Raw genomic sequence first — 18,464 nt, 5'->3', positions numbered from 1 at the left:
CAGAATGGCCCCATATTGGTGGAGTGGAATGTGAGCATTTATCCCTCTGGAGTATTGAGGTGTGTGTAGAAAAATCTAGACTAACTGGAGCTTAATTTAGAGAACACTAAATTAATCAAAAGATATTGCTGCATTATGCTTCTCAGAGACAGAGGTGATTTTTAAAAGTATTTTAATATTCATTAGTCCTTTCATCCATAAGAACATACATCCAAACAGTAGAGTATTTACTATATGGAACACTATATATGACCCCATCTTTAGCTGTCTATTACTTATTCCATTTAATTATGAGAAAACCTAGGCTCAGAAAATTTAAGTGGTGCCCAAGTTCCCACAACTAGGAAAGGGCAGAACAAGGCCTGTCACATGGATTCATCAAATCTTGTTTTCCCAGCATACTCTATTTCTTCCCCAAGAAAATCAAGTATATGGATATAGTTCACAAATTATTTCAATAACAAGGTTTTTTTGTTTCTTCAGCCATTTCCTCAAGAAACATCACTGGACACTCTTTTCACTTAAGGCCAGAATAATGCTGTTGATAGGAATACAAAGATTAAAAAAGAAATAAAATGAAAAACATCCTAGCTTGGAGGGGCTCAGTGTTGAGTAGGGAGACAGATCTGGAAACAGATCATTGCAATCCAGTGAGAGAAATAAGAGCCAACTTGCCTGGAATGTATATCTTTCTCATCTACCTATTAACTGAGGTCTTCTTGTAGTCACCTTCCAGGTTTATTCAGCAAATGTTTGATCATCAACTCTCTGTGCCAGGTGTGGGGCTAGGCATTGTGGAAACAGAGAACAAAGCCCCAGACCTGGTCCTTGTCCTCACAAAGTTTACAGTTGCTTGGTTTCGAGCACTCCAGCTGGGCTCTTCTCGAGATTTCCATGTGGGAACCTAGAAAACGTGGAGTCACATCTTACTTGAAAGTTAGGTTAGAAGTCAATGAAAAAGACAAAAATAAAATAAAAACAAAATTACTATTGAAAATAGCTATACTGAACATGACATACTGTACCTTAAAGCATCCAGAATGGCCACTTTTGTTCTTCCCCCTCTGTTGTAACAAACCACTTTTTATTTGTTTTTATTTGTGGGTCTCCCCTCTGCTCACACCAGAGCCTGCACTCAGGTCACTGAGCTATATAGAGAAATGCGAGAGCTGCTTAGGGTAAAACAGGAGATGCAAAGAGCACTCTTAAGCAACAAAAGGGCTTGGAAGAATTGTTCTATCAAAGACACGGAGAAGAGTTCATGCCCTTGAAGTGACGGAGTAAAATTTGAGAGGAAGGAAAAAAGAACAGGAGATAAGATCGCTACCCAAGAGCCCAAGTCCTAACCACTGAGCAGAGCCTGAGGACACTGCTCAAGCATCAGTGCAAATCTGGCAAAGGTCATGAGCAGGGTTTGACCATGAGGTAGGGAAGGCTTGGGAGCCATAAGGAGACACTTGAGCTTTGCCTTCTCCTCACTTACCTCTTAGAAAGTTTGTGAGACTTTCCATTTTTATGGAGGGAAGAGATAATCAAAAAGGTTCTTATATTTGAATTCCTCTTAGGAGAGCAATGTATATAATTGCACAAAGAACATATTGAGAAGCTCTTTGGTTTTGAAAGGAGATTTCCCTAAATCATACTCCATGAACAAAATATGAATGCTAAATGTGGTGCAAAAGGCAGGAAAAATAACTCATTTGCTCCTGAGAGGGTGGTTCAGTGGGTTCAAGGACAGAGGGTACAGAGAAGAGGTAATGAGGCAGCTATGCAGTCCAGAGAGCAGCATGTCGTAGAAAGTGACCTTCCCAGACCCAACTGTTGCTTCTATAAAATTCTATTAAACCACAAAAATGCTTGGTTTGGGCACATCTCTTGAGGAACCTCCTTAAGGGGCCACATTTTGTGTCAGAGATGCCTTGGGGTAAAATAGATTTAGTCCACATGGACAAGTAGATACGGAGCCTACTCACTGATAAGTTTAGGACTTTGATGACATCTGCCCTGAACTTCAGATTCATATACCAATTGCCTCCACAATATCTCCATTTGGATGACAAAAAGCACCTCCAACTCACCAAAATCTGTTCTCCTCCAATTGCTCCCCATTGTGGTAAATATTCCTACCATTCAACGGGTTGCCCAGACCACACTCTTGGAATCTTTCTCACTCCTTGTCCTATGCTTCCCTTTTCAAATCCATCAGCAAGACCTGTTGGCTCTTCCTTGAATATGTATCCCAGGTCTTCCAAATCTGAACCACCTTTACCACCGCTAATCTTGTCAAGTTTCTGTCACTTCAGAGGATGATAGGAGCAGCAACTGGTCTCTCTGAGTCTGTATTTGCCTCTGTATCATTTATTCTCCTTACAGAGTAATCTTTTAGAAATGCAGGTCTGATCATGTTAATCATGTGCTCAAAATCATCCAATAACTTTGTGAAGTCCTTGCAAAAGCCTAACAATTCTCTGTGACCTGGCTGCCAGCCCCATTTCCTGTTCCTCTCCTTTACCTGGTGTTCCTGCTCTTTGTTGAAGTTGACAGGCACACTTTGTATTTGCTACACCCCAATTTATACTATTAGCAAAGAGTGAGGCTGGGATTCCTACCTGAGTTGAGGAACTCCAGAGCCATTGCTCTTACACCACTGTCCCTTGCCAAACCCAAAGCACACATCACCCTCAGATACTGTAGTAATCATCTTCTCGTTTCTTTGGGGTCTTTCTCCCCCATTAGAAAATATAAACTTCATAAAGGCAGGGACTTTGTGTGTTTTGCTCATCACACAGTGCCTAGCACATAATTGGCACTCTATAAATATTTGTGGAAAGAATGAAGCCTTAGCTGATACCCATGTATAATGGCTCATGCTGAGGCACTTTTTATGCATTGTTCACTAGTCTTTACAGAAATCTCATTAAGAGTTACTATTATTTTCCTCATTTTAACAAAGAGGGAACATGGCTTGAAGAGGTTAAATGTTTGCCTCAGGTTACACAGCTAGGAAGTGGATTTGAACAAGGATCTGTTCATTTTCAAGGCCTAAGCTTTTAATCTCTGGGCTATGTATTTCCTCGTACCCTAAGGTTCTGCTTTTTCTTCTCCGTGTGGCATTTAGGAAAGGAAACATTTAATAATTAAATAATTAATATATTTGAAGAACTCAGAAAGACCTTAAGAAAACAAAATGCCTTGGTATAAAGTGTTAAACTTTTTATAATGGGGTAGTACCTCTTTAGGAATACGGTCTCTTCCTCTGATTTCAGAGAGAATTTTGAGGTACAGGAAAGTTGAATGGGTGTCTACAGCTCCCAACATCCATGATGCTGACAAAAAAACACCTGAGTAAGGAATTGAGAACTCTTCTGGTGAGTAACTATGTATTATCGGTTGAGTTATATCCTTCCTCACATTTATATCTTGACATTCTAACCTCCAGTACCTCGGAATGTGACTTTATTTGGAAATAGATGTAATTAGTTGATTAGATGTAATTAGTTAAAGTGAGGTCCGACTGGAGAAGGGTGAGTCCTTAACCCAATATGACTGATGTCCTTATAAAAAGGGGAAATTTGGATGCAGGTATACAAACACAGAGAACACCATGTAAACATGAAGGCAGTGATTAGGGTGCTGCATCTACAAGCCAAGAATGTCAAAGATTGTCCCAAATTACCAGAAGTGATGGGAGAGGCGTGAACAGATTCTCATAGCCCTCAGAAGGAGCTGACCCTGACACCATCATAATCTTGGACTTCTAGCCTCCAGAACTGTGAGACAATAAATTTCCATTGTTTAAGCACCCCCAGTTTACAGTACTTGTTTATGGCGGCTCTACAACACTACTATACTGTGTTACACTACTATACTGTGTGATTTCAGGTGAATCACTGGCCATCTCTGATCCTCAGTTCCTTTATTTATAAAAGTAATGGGGTAGACCAGATGATCTTTGGGAAATCTTTGGTTCTAAAATTATATGGCTTATTCATTCCAGACTCAGAGACTAACACTTTTTATTTTTTTAAGATAGATTTATTTATTTATTTGAGAGAGAGAGAGAGAGAGAGATGTCCAGAAGGAGAGAGATAATCTCTCTTTTAAAAAATATTTTATTTATTTATTCATGAGAAACAGAGAGAGCCAGAGACATAGGCAGAGGGAGAAGCAGGCTCTCTGCGGGGAGCCCAATGCAGACCTTGATCCCAGGACCCTGGGATCACAATCTGAGCCAAAGGCAGATACTCAACCACTGAGCCACCCAGGTGCCCCGGGAGAGAGAGAAACTCAAGCAGACCCCCAACTGAGCATGGAGCCTCACACATGGCTCTATCTCATGATCCTGAGATCTTGACCTGAGCCAAAAATCAAGAGCCAGACGACTGGGGGCACCTGGATGGCTCAGTGGTTGAGCGTCTTCTTTTGGGTCAGGTCATGATCCCCGGGTCCTGGGATCGCGTCCTGCATCAGGCTCCCTGCATGGAGCCTACTTATCCCTCTGCGTATGTCTCTGCTTCTCTCTCTCTCTGTGTCTCTCATAAATAAATAAATAAAATATTAAAAAAATAAAAAAAGAGACAACTGACTAAGCCATCCAGGCGCCCCTCCCAACATCCTTTTTTGGTTTGAAAAGCTTTAGGCATGAGATTGTGTTTTACCCTTGCACAAAACCACTTGATTCATTTAGTCTGACAAATATATATTTGTATCAGATATTGGATTGGGCATTGGAAGTTCAATAGGAAATAAGATCCAGCTTCTGACTTCAATGTTTTTTGGAGAAGATGGAAACCAAACTTCACCGTATAGCAGTAGATGTTAATAATTATAATATTTCCCAGAACTTTATGTATATCAACTCATGTAATTCTTGCATAACCTGCTATAATCTAGGTATTATTATAATTATCTTTATTTTACAGATGATAAAGCTGAGGCAAAAGAGAGTTAAGTGACTTGCCCAAGGTTACACAGCTAATTACACAGGTAAAGCACAGGCTGTTCTGGGAGCTCTAGTAAGAGTCCTTATCCCAATCTTGGGGACCAGGGAAGCTTCCTGTAGGAGGATATCTTATCTGAATCTTGAGGAATGTGAGAGATAACCAGCTTGGAGAATTCTTCATAAGGGGTACAGGATACATAAGGTGTGGGTTTATAAAGGGAATTTGCCAGCTTTCCTGTCTCACCTGGGTCTCATAGGTTTTAAAGCTCATGATCATGGATTTGATCAATCACTAAGACATGGGCTCAGATAAGTAGCAATGGAATGTTGGAAAAATCCTGGGATTATTACCTCCACCTGACAAATTAATAATCCCCATTTTACTGTAGCCGAGAGAGTAGGTGACTTATCTCAGGCCATGTGGTTAGTAAATGGAGGAGACAGGATTTAAACCCAGGCCAGTTGGCTCCAGAATCCATGTAATAAACCATGTTTCTTTACTTGAACTCCAGTAGGCTTTGTTCAGTGGACTGAACAAAGAGAATTTGAGACTTTCCATGACTTCCAACTCATGTCAAAATAAGCCTGTGGAAGTCTGATAGTGCCTGACTCTATAAGTCAGCCTTAGGCTCCTACACATTTTTTTAAAGTATCCTCAGCCCTGGCAAAGATACCATAGTAATTTCTGCTTCCACAGTAGCTCCTTGCCATTAGGAACACTGATGTGTCATTATAGATAAGAGAACGGTTATACTTATAGCCTATGTTCTAGAACCAGATGATTAACTTTCTTTTAGACTTATCTTCATTGTGGTTTTCCTGAGAACATAATTATGATTTTGTGGTCTGCAAAGCAGATGGTGAGCAGCACAAGCAGCTTGCAAGCTCCTGGAGTATAGAGCTCTGAGTTACCTCATCTCTGATGCCTGGCCTCATCTCTGTACCTGAACCAGCACCTGGCCATGGTGGGTGCACGATATCTGAAGACAATTGCAGTGAAAGAAAGTTGCTATGGCCTGAATGTGTCCTCTCCAAAATTCATCTGTTGAAATCCTAACTCCCTAAGATGACAGTATTAGGAAGTGAGGCCTTAGGGAGATGCTTAAGTCATGAGGGCTGGGTCTTAATGAATGGTATGAGTGCCTTAAAATAAAAAGGTCCAGAGAGATCTTTAGTCCTTTCCACCAAGTGAAGACAGAGCAAAAAAGTACCAGCTATGACCCAGGAGGTGGACCTTCACCAGAATGTGACTATGCTGGTTCCTTAATCTTGGACTGATCTCAGCCTCTGGAACTGTGAGAAATAAACTCCTGTTGTTTTTAAGCTGCCCAGTCTTTTGTCAAGATTAAAGGAATGACAAAAGCCTTAGTCCCAAGCATGGCTCTTTCTTCAGGAGCAAATAGCTCTCCACTCAGATTGCACATGGAATTACCTGTGGAGAATTTTAAATTTGGCGCCCAGGGCTCTACCCAACACCAATTCAAATAGAATCTAGGAGTGTGGGTATGACCCAAACATTAATATTTTTTTAAGAAAATATTTATTCTCCAGGCGATTCTCATTTGCAACAAGGATTAAAAACTATTTCTCTGTAGAAAACATACCTGCACATATTCATAAATATTTATAGCTGTAGACATTATGAAAGTCACACCTGTGACTCTGCTAACCAATTCACTTTTGTCACTTAATCTGTAAGAGCTCAGGAATCCAAAAATCTAAGAAGCACTTCTCTATCAGAGAAGGTAGCTAAGTGCTGTAAACATTAGCTCTGCAACCAGCAGGCTAACTGGTTCTGCAATATTGGCTCATCCTGTCTTTGTAAAGAATTAGGTAATTTCAGTTTATTGAGTGGAATTCTAAAGCAGACCCACTTACTAGTTTACAAACAGTTCCCTGTGGTTAAATATCCACTGGTTCTTATCTATGGCTTTCCTCACCACACACACACACACACACACACACACACACTTCTTAGGAAAACATTTTTTAAAGCTGATTTTAAAATTTAAAATTTCAACAAAACATTTTAATATTCTGCCTATCATATTTATATAGCTCTTTCCAGATCAAACCAGATGATCAATAAGGGGCTCCACAAATCATCAAAAAGACCATGAGAGTCAATCAGTACTCTATCAATGGTGCTTGAAGATGACTCTTTGGACCTCAGATCCTTTGTGTGTAAAATGAATCAGTAGAACCGACTCCATGAAGCTAATGTTCTGGAATTCTATGATTCATTTTTTCTGGAGGACTCAGCCAAGTTGGAGATTCCCTTGATTTATAGTGGATTAAACTTTTCAGACTCTTAAACTGGTTTTGTTTGTTTTCCTTTACCACCTCCCGCATCATTGAGCTGTGTGGATATTTGCTAAGAACATGTGAAACGTTCCAAGCTAGGGGACTTTTGGGACACAGATTCTGAAACTTCAGTTGAGAGGTTGGCCAGGCAAAGTAATTGGTTTCCTTAGTGCGGTATGGTAGGAGAGAAGAGAAAAAAAGATCTGCTTTTCATAGGTCAGAACTAACCACAAAATAATTGGGCCTACAGTCTAATCTAATCATGCTTCTGTTTATTCACTTCATATAAAAGTCTCTTACGAATGCATTTGAGCACAATATATAATAATAATACTATAACATACATTGTGAGAAACTTTTGAAAACAATAAAATGTTCACCTGAAATAATGCAGTGTTCATAGACATACAAACCCATTGGTCATGCACATTTGTGCCATTTCTTTAGTGAGTTACAATGTTGAACTGAAAGCGTGGAATATATTTTACAAATGGAGACTGAAGCCAATTACAGGTCTAACAAGTGTTATCAGAAGCTTCACATTTGCATAATTTACTACATCAGTTCACATTTTATTATAAAATTCACATTGCTTTATTGTGTGTGTGTTTTTTTTTTTTTTTTTTTGTAATTAGTTAGAACATGACATTCCTGCTTAATGGCAGGCAGGAGGCTTTTGCTTCAAAGTCAGTAGTTTGGGAACACTCAGAAGAGCCATCTGTGAGCAAATGTAGTGTTGCTGTTTAAACCAAAGCCACAATTATAGTAGAACCCAGTCATAACCCAACTCCTGCGTACACAGATTTGGATAGAACATGGGTAAAAACTACATCCCCTTGCCCCCTACCCCTATCAAACTCTACAAAAGTAAAAGCTCAGTATAAACCATTTAATATCGAATGTGAGAATCCTGTTTCCAAAACTGGTTCACAAAGGAGTTGTGCAGAATTAGCAACTCAGACAGGGAAGGGGGCAGACCGTCTGAATAAAAGCCCACGAATGTCCTCCTGGGAGGGGGTCGTATGTCTTTCTTAAGCGATGTCCAGGTTATATAATACACAATACAAAACGTTACAAGAAAAGTCGCAACTCTTAGGCAGAGTTTTCTACACAAATGTAACACCACCATTGGCAGGCAATGTTAGATATATAAATTAATAACTTACAAAACATTACATTATATACATTAAGTAATAAATAGACTGTTATAATAAACAGAAACGGAGGTGTTAGCGCAGAAGGCAGTGCAAGAGAAGGACGGCAGCATCAAATTGAAACCGGTGTGTCACTGGGTAGAGAACGCTGGGGGGTGGGGGGGTGGATGGGGGGCCGTGCAGCGCCCAGTGGCTCAGGGCTTCAGGACTCAACATGGCGCACTGCCTAATCAAGCTACATTTTACAGACTGTTGTTGGGAACGACACAACTACCCCTTCCCACCTCTTAGCTTGTTCGCTTTTATTCTGTTTGTAGCACAAAAGTGAAGTCCTAAGAGGAGAAGAAAAACTGCTGTAAGCAGGCAGACAGAGATTTGTTAGACGGGCAACTGTGAAGTTGGATGGGACAACAGGGGAAGGAAGTAGAATGTAGTTAGAAGCATATCCTTTCTATTTGCAAAATAACTGTAGTAAAGTGAAAGATATTGCCCATGAAAGAAGGAAGACCATTTTCTTTCCTTTTTTCCCCACCCCCAGAAAGAGTCAAAAAAGTTTATGTCAACTTTGAATGCTTATCTGTGTAGAAGTTGATACTAAACTCTAGGTATTCAACAGGTGTTTTAAAGACGTGAAAATGTTCTACAAAAAAGGCACACAGGTTGGCAGACAAGGGGACAGGTGAGCGGATTTATACGTGAAGTTATTAGTCAGTTCAGTCACGAGAGGGGGCAGATTCCCAAAACTTAGTGCAGAGAAATCTCTCAGTTTTGTGTCTTCCATTTTCAAGCCATTTACTCAGGATCTGATCTTGGCCTCCAGTACCAGATAAAGCTTCAGCTCTCCATCCACTAAGCTTGCAAGCAAGGCAAGTCAACCGTGGGATTTTCTGAACTGCTGTCTGCTTCACGGTCTTGCATTCTGGCTCCAAACTCGAGTTAACTGGAAAGGCCACATGGCCCTTGTCCCGCGCAGGCCTACGTCCCCATGATGGGCTGGCCCTACCATACAGCTGGCATGCTTGTCAAAGGTGGAATGTTCATCTCCCCACAGAGAAGGCGATTATGTGTCGATTGGGGTCTTGTTCTCCGCCCCAGTGTCTCCATCAGTGTCTCCTAGCGAATCCCTATGTTCAGGGTCGATCACACAAAGTGTCTTTGTGCTGCTGAAATAATTGTGACCCTCTCCCTCTTTGTCAGGGCCTTCAGAATCCTCCTCTTCAAGGGTTAGTTCAAACTGAAACTTCTCCATCAGACCCTGACAGTCTCTGTTCTGCTCATCCAGCGGTGGGGAGGGACTCTGGGGTATCATGCTCTGATACCAGTTCCTGTTATCTTCTAATGTATCCAGAATGTCCTGGGCATCAGGCTGTACCAGATCTGCCCAGGTCTCCCACAGTGGGTGCACGATGTAGTCAATGAAACCGACCTGGAAAAAAATAAGGTTACAAGTCGATTATTATGATGGACTCTTAAAAAACCAAACAAGCAGTCCTGGTTTCTAGACAAAGAAAGAGCCACAACAACCCAAGAGAGATCAGTAATGATGGATTCCCCTATTTGAGCATATGCTCTGTGGTACACCCTGCACTGGATGTAATATATATGTTATTACTCTTAAGTCCCCAAAGGAGGTATTGTTATCCGCACTCTACAAAGGAGGAAACTAAGATTCATTGAGACAAAATATCTTGTCAGAGATCACAGAGCCGGTAAGTGGTCTGATTCCAAAGCCTGTGTTTGTCTCACTAGAACATACTACTTTTCCTTTTTTGTGTGCCAGATAAGAAGTCTGGATGTAACCCTGGCTGGGAATGACTTTGCCTCTACTTGGATTCTGTGAGTCATTCTCCAAAGAAGGAAGCTCCAGGTCTAATGAGTTCTGACTCAAGATTCCTTCCCTGATTAATTTAAAATATGCCACCATTCCAAAATGAAGAGGAGACGGCCCCTGATGACTCTGAAATTTCTCAAGTTCCACGGAATGCTTTTGTTTGTAGAGGACTTTGGTAAAACATCTGAAGATACTTCAAGCACCTAAACAAACAAATATTCCCTCTGTGGACATGTCTGCAATTGTCTTAGATCCACAGGGTTATAATCACTTCCATCAGGAGAAAGGAGGGAAAATAAAAACAATTAAGCAGTTCCTTTGCTAGTGTTCCTGTGAATAAATACGAGGCTTATGGCTCTGTTATGGTTTACACAGGGGCTATGCATCCTGCATGAGCTGGCTCTGTGGCCTTATGCTGACCTCTCCATTGTCGGACAAACAGGAAACACTGGGGGTGGGGGCAGGTTGTGAAAAAGAATAGGCACTAGTTGAATGAGGGAATGGAATTCCCCTGTCCTGGTCTGGGGGACTGGAGAGATACTGGGTCTGGATTCAGGGGTAAATGAGCAAGAGCAGCGTATATGTGTCTGTGGGACATGAAATAGCTATCTTTCCATACGACTGGAAACCTGCCCTTAAACAGCTATTCTGGGTTTTGGAAAATCATTTAATACATCAAAGTTCATAAGTGACTCTTTTATATCTATATCTATATCTATATCTATATCTATCTATATCTATCTATCATTATCTATCAACCTATCTATCATCTATCTTCTCATCCCTGGTGCTTCCCTAATTTTAACACAACTCATACCAAAGTCAGGGACCTCTGTCATCTGCTTTGGTCATGTGAACTTGACTGCAAATGATTCAGATATTTCTCTTGCATCTGCCCACTCCCTCCTTTCTCTTTTTTCCTTCTTTATGTGTATTTAATGGATTTTAGAGACTATTCTCAAGGTGTTTTCCAGGGACCTGAAAAAATTAACTCAAGGCAATGGAGAAAATGGGATCAGCTGAACAAAGTGCTGTCATTTCCTTTCTTCATTTGTTTTGCTTCTGTTAAATGCTTGGCACTTTTTTGAAAGGGAGCCTCTAGTTGCTTATTTGTGAGGTCCAGGGATGAGAGAGCTCTACAAATCCGAAGAGCACCGAGTCAAGGACTTTATTGCCAGACAACTCAGACAATGCTTGCCAAAGCCCATCTGCGGGAAACACCTGAGTGGACCATGACGTCATGGCAACAGAGAGACCTGCCCACAGTGATGGAGAGTGAAGAGCTCTGGGCGGAGGGTAGCTGGGTCATCCAGGAGCTGGTGAATGAACCAAGAGGAGAGCTTCTCCACCTGATGCACTGGGAAACAACTGCTGTGTCTATTTCACAAAGCTCTTTGAGGTTCAAATAGGACAAGGTATGGGAAAATGTATGGAAAACCACATAGAACACCATATAAATATAAAATATCACTGTTGATAATCAATGGACATTATTCTACTTAACTAATTGTTCAAATTTAGGCTTTAGGGGATTTGAATTGGCCCTGACAACTGAATGTTAGCATGCATTTTTATAGCATATTAGACTTTTAGAGCACTTTCACAGATTTTAAACTCATTTGACTGGGTTTCTTTAAAAAACAACAAAATGATAACTGCAAAGGAACTTTGCATTGATATTATAACATGTGTAAGTTTGGGGGTAGCAGGTAGCGGGGAAAGAGGATGAACACGAATTAAAAAAGCACTCCTCAACCTGGACCCATTATCGATCATGACCACCTGGCTCAGGCCATTCGTTGCCCTGAAAAAATAACATTTCAGCATGCCCTGAGGCCTTTGTAGGGATATTGATACCTCTAGTGGGACATACTCTGCAACTACAAGTGTCTGAGGCATTTCTGTATCCCCCTGCCTCCAGCATAGCATCCCCAGTTCTCAGACACAACCCAAGATGTCAGTGTGTTCTCAGAGGTGGAGAAGCAACCTTGGAAGGGGACATAGGATGGGGCGTTGACTGTGAGGTAGAAGAGGTATGCAGAATGAGATTCACATTTGGCCGTGCACTTGATAATGGAGAGACAACAGACACAGGGCGGAGGAAGCAAGGATGAAGAGTAGAGCTCTTGGATGAGGACAGGGAGAAAAGAAATCTGGAGAGACAGTGAGGAGGCAGCCGCTCTAAGTTTAGTCAGCTAGATTTGCTAAGGCCATAGACAACTTTCTAAACTGCTTGAGAAGACACAGATCAAGCTGCGATGAGTTTCTGAGGCCTACTTTGTCTACACCCTGTGAAATTGAGTGTAATGGAGAAGGCGAATGAGTCACAAGCAGAATGGAACTAAAGGGGTAGTTGCTTCCTTATAACTTCAGGAATTAGATAGAACCCTCTAGTTCTACAATCAGCAGAGCTCACAAAAACTTTGAAAATGGCATAGTATATACCTGGGATTTTTCCACAGAAGCTGTGTGCTTATCACACATTGGGCTAATCTCCATTCCTCTCTCCCGCTCTTTGTCTCCCTGCTGGAAAAATTCTTCCATGATGCGGTCTGTCCATTGCCGATACAATTCCAACGACTTGGTGGGGTTGCTCAGGTCTGCACAGTGTACCATGTTGCGAAGGACCTGGAATCACCAAGTTTTAGAAATCCCATAAAATATAGTGTAAATACTACCAGAACATCTCATATCTCTTGTACTAGTACACTTGGTACCAAACCCTAGAACATTTTAGTTGCATTATAATTGTGGTGTGTGCACAAAAAAATGTGCTGGCTAGACATGGTTATTTACCATTATCAAGTCCTGAAAGGGAAAATGTGTGTCTTCTCAGATTGACAGTCATTGAATGTAAAAATTGGAATGAACATTAGAGGTCAAATGCTGCCATCATTTCCCTTCCCCAGTTTGGAAAAAATGCAAAGAATTACTCAAAGTAGATGTCTTCATATTTTCCACTTGTGGAAAGAGACCAGCTGATGGCAGTTAGTATAATCAAAACAGACCTAACAATCTTCAAGTCGATGGGATTTATATCCAAACGCGAGCTTTTGGGACCAGCAGTCACGTATCCCCTATTACAAATGAATTTTGCCATTTATTTTTAGCACTAAGCAATTCAATAAATAGGGTTATGTTTTTTCTTCATAAATTAGAGGATAAACTTGAATGTCCATTTTCCTTAGCTTGTTCTTAAAATAAACCCAAGTTGTAATAATAATCAGATGTGTGGCTAACTGAACTGATGCTTGTTTTCATTGTTGACTTGTTGTTCGGTTTAGTTTGATTTGGCTTTGTGTTAAATCAAAGGCATTCTTCAAATACCTGTATACGATCCGTGTAGTTGTCCAGGAGAAGAACACCTGAACTTGTAACTTTCTTTGTTTCTACCATTGTCTTCAGGTCTGCCAGCAGGCTCATATGTTTGGACATATCAGTTGCTAACACCTAGGGTAAAAAGAAAATGAAACTCTCAGGAAATTCAGTTTATCATAGAGAATGGGATTTCTCCTTCTGGGAAGGGAACAGTAAGTGAAGGATGTAGAAAGGAAGTCTTACCATGTCAATAACCATTTTCCTGAGTGTCTGGCGCTGCTTCTTGGTGAGATTCTGGAAGATGTCACAGTGTTCTTCTTGCAGCAGCTTGAAACCCACAGCAAGGTGATGGTTTTCCAACACAGATTCATCATTATACATCAAAGCGAGTTCTGAATCTAATAAACACGGAAAATGATGACTTAATAAGAAAGGGATATAATTCCAACGTTGGCATTACTTCAGTATGAAATCAGATCTAGTTGTCTCCACATGATGTCAGGAACCAAGACCCACATGTCATTTCTCATCAGAGAAACCATTTCCCTCTTCAAGAGGAAGTAGTCCATTCCTAAGCAAAACATGCTTGTCATAGATACTGGTGCATAAACTCTCTTTGACTAAAATTCACAATATTTTAAAATTCTTTTTCTCCTTCTTCATTTCAGATGAAAAATCGACCATTAGGTAAGCTCATTCCCAAGCAACTGAATCTTACTTTTATCTCAGTTTGTAATTTCCTTTATGTCTTCACGCATTTTGTGCTGTGGAAAGGAAAATGCCACTAAACTTTATCATATGTATGAGGATTTTCAAACTGATTCACTTTTGTTATAGGTTCCCCCTGTTCTGTCAATTGCGACTTTCCGATTTTCAAAGATGATAATAGTGTGGGTGTGAAATTTTGTTTTATCTAAATAATTCAGCTCTCTGTAGCTTTCTAAAAAATGGTAATGAAACATCAGTAATTTTTTAGAACAATCTTGATGTCAGATTTTCTGTCCTCTGGCCCTATATGTCATAAATAGCAACATCTGGATACCTGAACAACAGTTTCCAGCCTGCTTTGGATCACACAGAAGAACCACAGACATGTTTTGTTAAAGCCCTGGTCTGCATTGGAGAAGATGGTCAATAAATTCTAGAAGGACCATTTTCTCTTAATAAAGAATAATAGCCAAGGGATGGTGATAGGTTACTAGTTGTGGATGCTGTCCCTTATATACCATTGCTTTAACTGTGTGCTTCATGTTCCATCCTCAGAATACATGGTGGGGTATATTAAGTTATTTCAGCCCTTCCTGCCTGTTGACCCTGTGATTAATCCCAGATCTTCAAACTGCGTTTATATGTTCTAGTGTTGTCGGTGGCTGTAGCAGAAACACCATTTTTCTGCGTGAAGCTAACTGGCTGGTATATGGATTGATTTGTGACACACACTATACCAGCTGTTACAATCCAATAGCCAAGTAGTTGCCTGATGTTTATGTTCTTTCAGTAGAAGAGCAAGGTTAAAAAAGAATCTACCCTATACCTAGATCATTCAGATATTCTGATAACAAAGTAGGACAGGAACTCTTTTATAGCAAGTGGCTCAAAACATTTCCATAAAACCATCAGCACTTGATGTCAATTATGACCACAACTGTATAATCAATATTCTCAGAAGAAAATGTACTGAGATTTTTAGCACTTAGAAATAGTGCATTGAGAAAATTCCACGGCTTCTCATTAGCATGGATACTAATCATTTTCAGCATGACAAAAGCATTGAGTATAGTTTGGGATCCTAAGGCTGGAGCAGCGCTAAATGTCACTGGGTCATCTTCCCTACTACAGACCAAGCATTCTGGTGCTTTCCTTGGAGTCTTATTTTTTTTTTTTGGAGGTTCCCATGCTCAGGTCCAACATTTGGGACAGCTTCCTCAGTAGAGAGGGACACTAGTGGGTCACCATGTTCTATGGGAGAGTCCTGCATAACACTGAAAATCATTATCACGTTATCCCCAAGCCTTTCCTTGTCCTTACTGGATAATTCCACATCTGTTACTCTTTCCTCACGTATTGTATTTTCCAAATGTTGAGTACTTTTTATGGCTCCCCTCTGACCCTTTCCAAGTTCTCCATGCTAGCTCAAAAATTATGTTGCCAGACTGGACACAGTATCCAGGAAAGGTCTGACCAGCTTGAGTGGAATGGAAGGATTACCTCATTATTACCCTTATTATCATCCATAATGAAAACATTAGGGGGAAAAATGAAGCAATGAATCATACAATTATCTCGAATGACTATTCTGGTAGTGAACTCACTTGTGTTGATGAGAAACTGGTTGGAGACTCCAGGGTGATCCACGTCATGGATAGCAGCTGCAAAAATGGTGGCCAGAATTTCCAAATCAGTGAAGACAGCCTGTAGAGCAAAAGGAGCACATTTAACTCCAGATCCCATTGGCCTATCCTGCTTATTCACTTTCATATTGAAGTATCCCATTCCATTCTTGTTGGGAGAAGGACTGTTTGCTGATGTATATGATGTCTCAATACACTAATTTCAGTGTACACTCTATCCATCATCATAAGGTCTCACATGAAAGGGATGATGGCAAAAGCCCATGCTCACATCAAACTTATAGGAAGGCATTAGCACCATGCTCAAGACGAGTAATCAGGTGGGGTCCTGTTTATTTATTGGATAAGTAGTATAGAAGCATGGTGCTTATATAACATGAGTGCATACAAGTCAAAAAAGCAAGTCGGACTGGCTCTGCTCTGAGATATAACAACATTCATGGTTTCACGTGGTTTCAGGCTGAGTAACTCAGAGAAGAAAGGCTAAATCCCAAACTCAGAAGACTGGCAATAAATTATTTCCCAAAGCTAAATTTGTAGAGTGGCCAGAAGCTTTCATATATTCACCCATCCATTCATTCATTCAAGCATTCCTTCAGTTCCTATCCACTAAATGTTTACTATGGGCCAGATCTGAGAAGATTTCTTAGAAGTGAAACCTAATGCCCCTCTGCTCCCCTTCATGCCATGTTGTGAAGCCTCCTCTGCCCCTACTTGTATAGGATAATTTAAACCTAATATTTGTGTAGATATATATTCCTTCTGACTAAAAGGTCTTTCATTGGCTGAAATGTCTTTCCTCATCCTCTGTGATTACTTAAATCTTCTGATCCTTCAACCACCAGCTCAGTTTACACCCCTCCTATGAAGACTAGTTGCTCAAGGACACGTTGAGCGGTCTCTTGTCTCATCATGTACAGCCCCCGTGGTCAATTTCTGGACGCACAATAGGCATCCTATCAATAGCAGTGGGTAGTTGATAAACAGTGTTGGCCCACTCTATAATCCTTATACAGAACATACAAATAATACTGTTTCTCTCCTTCAGGGGATAAAACAGCCTCAGCTCCATTTCACTTTCCCATCGTCTTGGATCTCTTTTATCAGGAAATATGGAACACAAACAATAGAATAGTGGTCAGTCTAATCTTTCTTCACCTTCCAAACTGAACCTGTGAATCTGGTGGGGGTTGGCAAGTCTCCTTCTGCAGTGAGCCTACACATTTTGGAAGTACCTACCATTGCCATATGTCAAGGAAGAATATGGCCTGCTAGGCACATTGCTGCTAACACTGGTGCATGGAAATGCATTAATCTACTAAGGAAGGAGTCACAGCCGCCTTCTAGCAAGATGTCTAGCAAAATGGAATGCTGTTCATTAATTCCTCAGTTTTAGATATTCAGTTACTTTTGTAGAATCAGTTTTATGAATTCTTAGGAGAATAAGCTAACAAATGCTTATTCCCCACAGGAACTATGTAGGACATTTTATATTATACTTCTGTGCTATCCCTTACAGTATTTGGGTTGGTATGGGCAATTCAGATCAGTATATGCATATTGAGGATAAACTACATACTAGATGCTGAACTGGATACTTAACTACATACTGGAGATGCAATGAAAAATAAAGCACCCTGGGGGCACCTGATAGCTCATTCGGTTAAGTGTCTGATTCCTGATTTCCAAGTGTCTGACCTGATGATTTCCATCATCAGGTCATGATGTCAAGGTCATGAGATCAAGCCCCACGAAGGGCTACATGCTCAGTGAGGAGTCTCCTTGAGATTGGCTCTATCCCTATGCCCTTCCCCCCCATGCATGAGCATGTGCTCTCTCTCTAAAATAAATATATCTTTAAAAAAAAAACACCCTGTTAAATGCTTGATAATGAAATAACTTTTCAATTTTAAGAGATATAAAGAGATGGTTACTCTGATATTTGAAAGCAGAGTAAGTAGAAATGCCATTCATTTTTATTAGTAAACCAACGGATAGATGCTACACAAAATAAAGAACCCATTTGAGCATGTGCAATTATTTCTGTAACTATGTTACATGCTGTATAGCACTTTTCTAAAGAGGATGGGTGGTTAATGCAAAACAGATCATAACTACTCACATCTAATGCTGGCGTAGAAAGAAGAACATGGGTTGACTGGGCTACATCAGCAGCGTGTAGGCTGTTATGATATGCCACATCAGAATGGTAATGGTCTTCTAAAGTCATCATGTAGGTTACAAATGTATCAGATGAGATTTTGAATGTCTTTAGGAGGTCTCTTTCCTATGTAGTAAAATGGAGTAGAAAATAAATAAGTGGATGTTCAAAAATGAAGAAAAAGTTAAATCAGGAAAGTGAACTGGGATGGAAAAAAATCATAAAGAGCCATCTAATTAAATAAGCAATACTCTCCTTTTAACTCACCTGGAAAATGGCATACATGATGCATGTGAGGGGCCTATTGTGTGAATATCCAGCCACATTGAAGATGTTAAGGCCCCATTTGTTCAGGTCTTCCAGCTCCTGTAATTAAAATGAGAGGAATTTAGGAATAAAACTA

General features: G+C 40.4%; 1 protein-coding gene across 8 annotated transcripts in view; it reads right to left on the bottom strand.

Annotated features, from left to right (window-relative positions):
* Positions 1 to 7,498: 7,498 nt before the first annotated feature.
* Positions 7,499 to 18,464, bottom strand: part of PDE4B (phosphodiesterase 4B) — a 541,893-nt gene continuing 530,927 nt past the window's right edge. For all 8 annotated transcript variants that reach the window (XM_072820651.1, XM_072820652.1, XM_072820655.1 and 5 more), the window contains 7 exons: positions 18,329 to 18,427; positions 18,023 to 18,187; positions 15,862 to 15,961; positions 13,793 to 13,947; positions 13,559 to 13,681; positions 12,677 to 12,859; positions 7,499 to 9,826 (listed from right to left, as the gene is read on the bottom strand). In XM_072820651.1, the coding sequence (XP_072676752.1) occupies positions 9,461 to 9,826; positions 12,677 to 12,859; positions 13,559 to 13,681; positions 13,793 to 13,947; positions 15,862 to 15,961; positions 18,023 to 18,187; positions 18,329 to 18,427 (1,191 nt within the window). In that variant the 3' untranslated portion in view covers positions 7,499 to 9,460. The remainder of the gene's footprint in view (positions 9,827 to 12,676; positions 12,860 to 13,558; positions 13,682 to 13,792; positions 13,948 to 15,861; positions 15,962 to 18,022; positions 18,188 to 18,328; positions 18,428 to 18,464) is intronic.

The sequence above is a fragment of the Canis lupus genome, chromosome 3 (assembly GCF_048164855.1).
Source record: "Canis lupus baileyi chromosome 3, mCanLup2.hap1, whole genome shotgun sequence".
Taxonomy (NCBI): Eukaryota; Metazoa; Chordata; class Mammalia; order Carnivora; family Canidae; genus Canis; species Canis lupus.
Note: the sequence above shows the minus strand (reverse complement) of the source record. Positions and strands in the feature narration are given on the sequence as shown.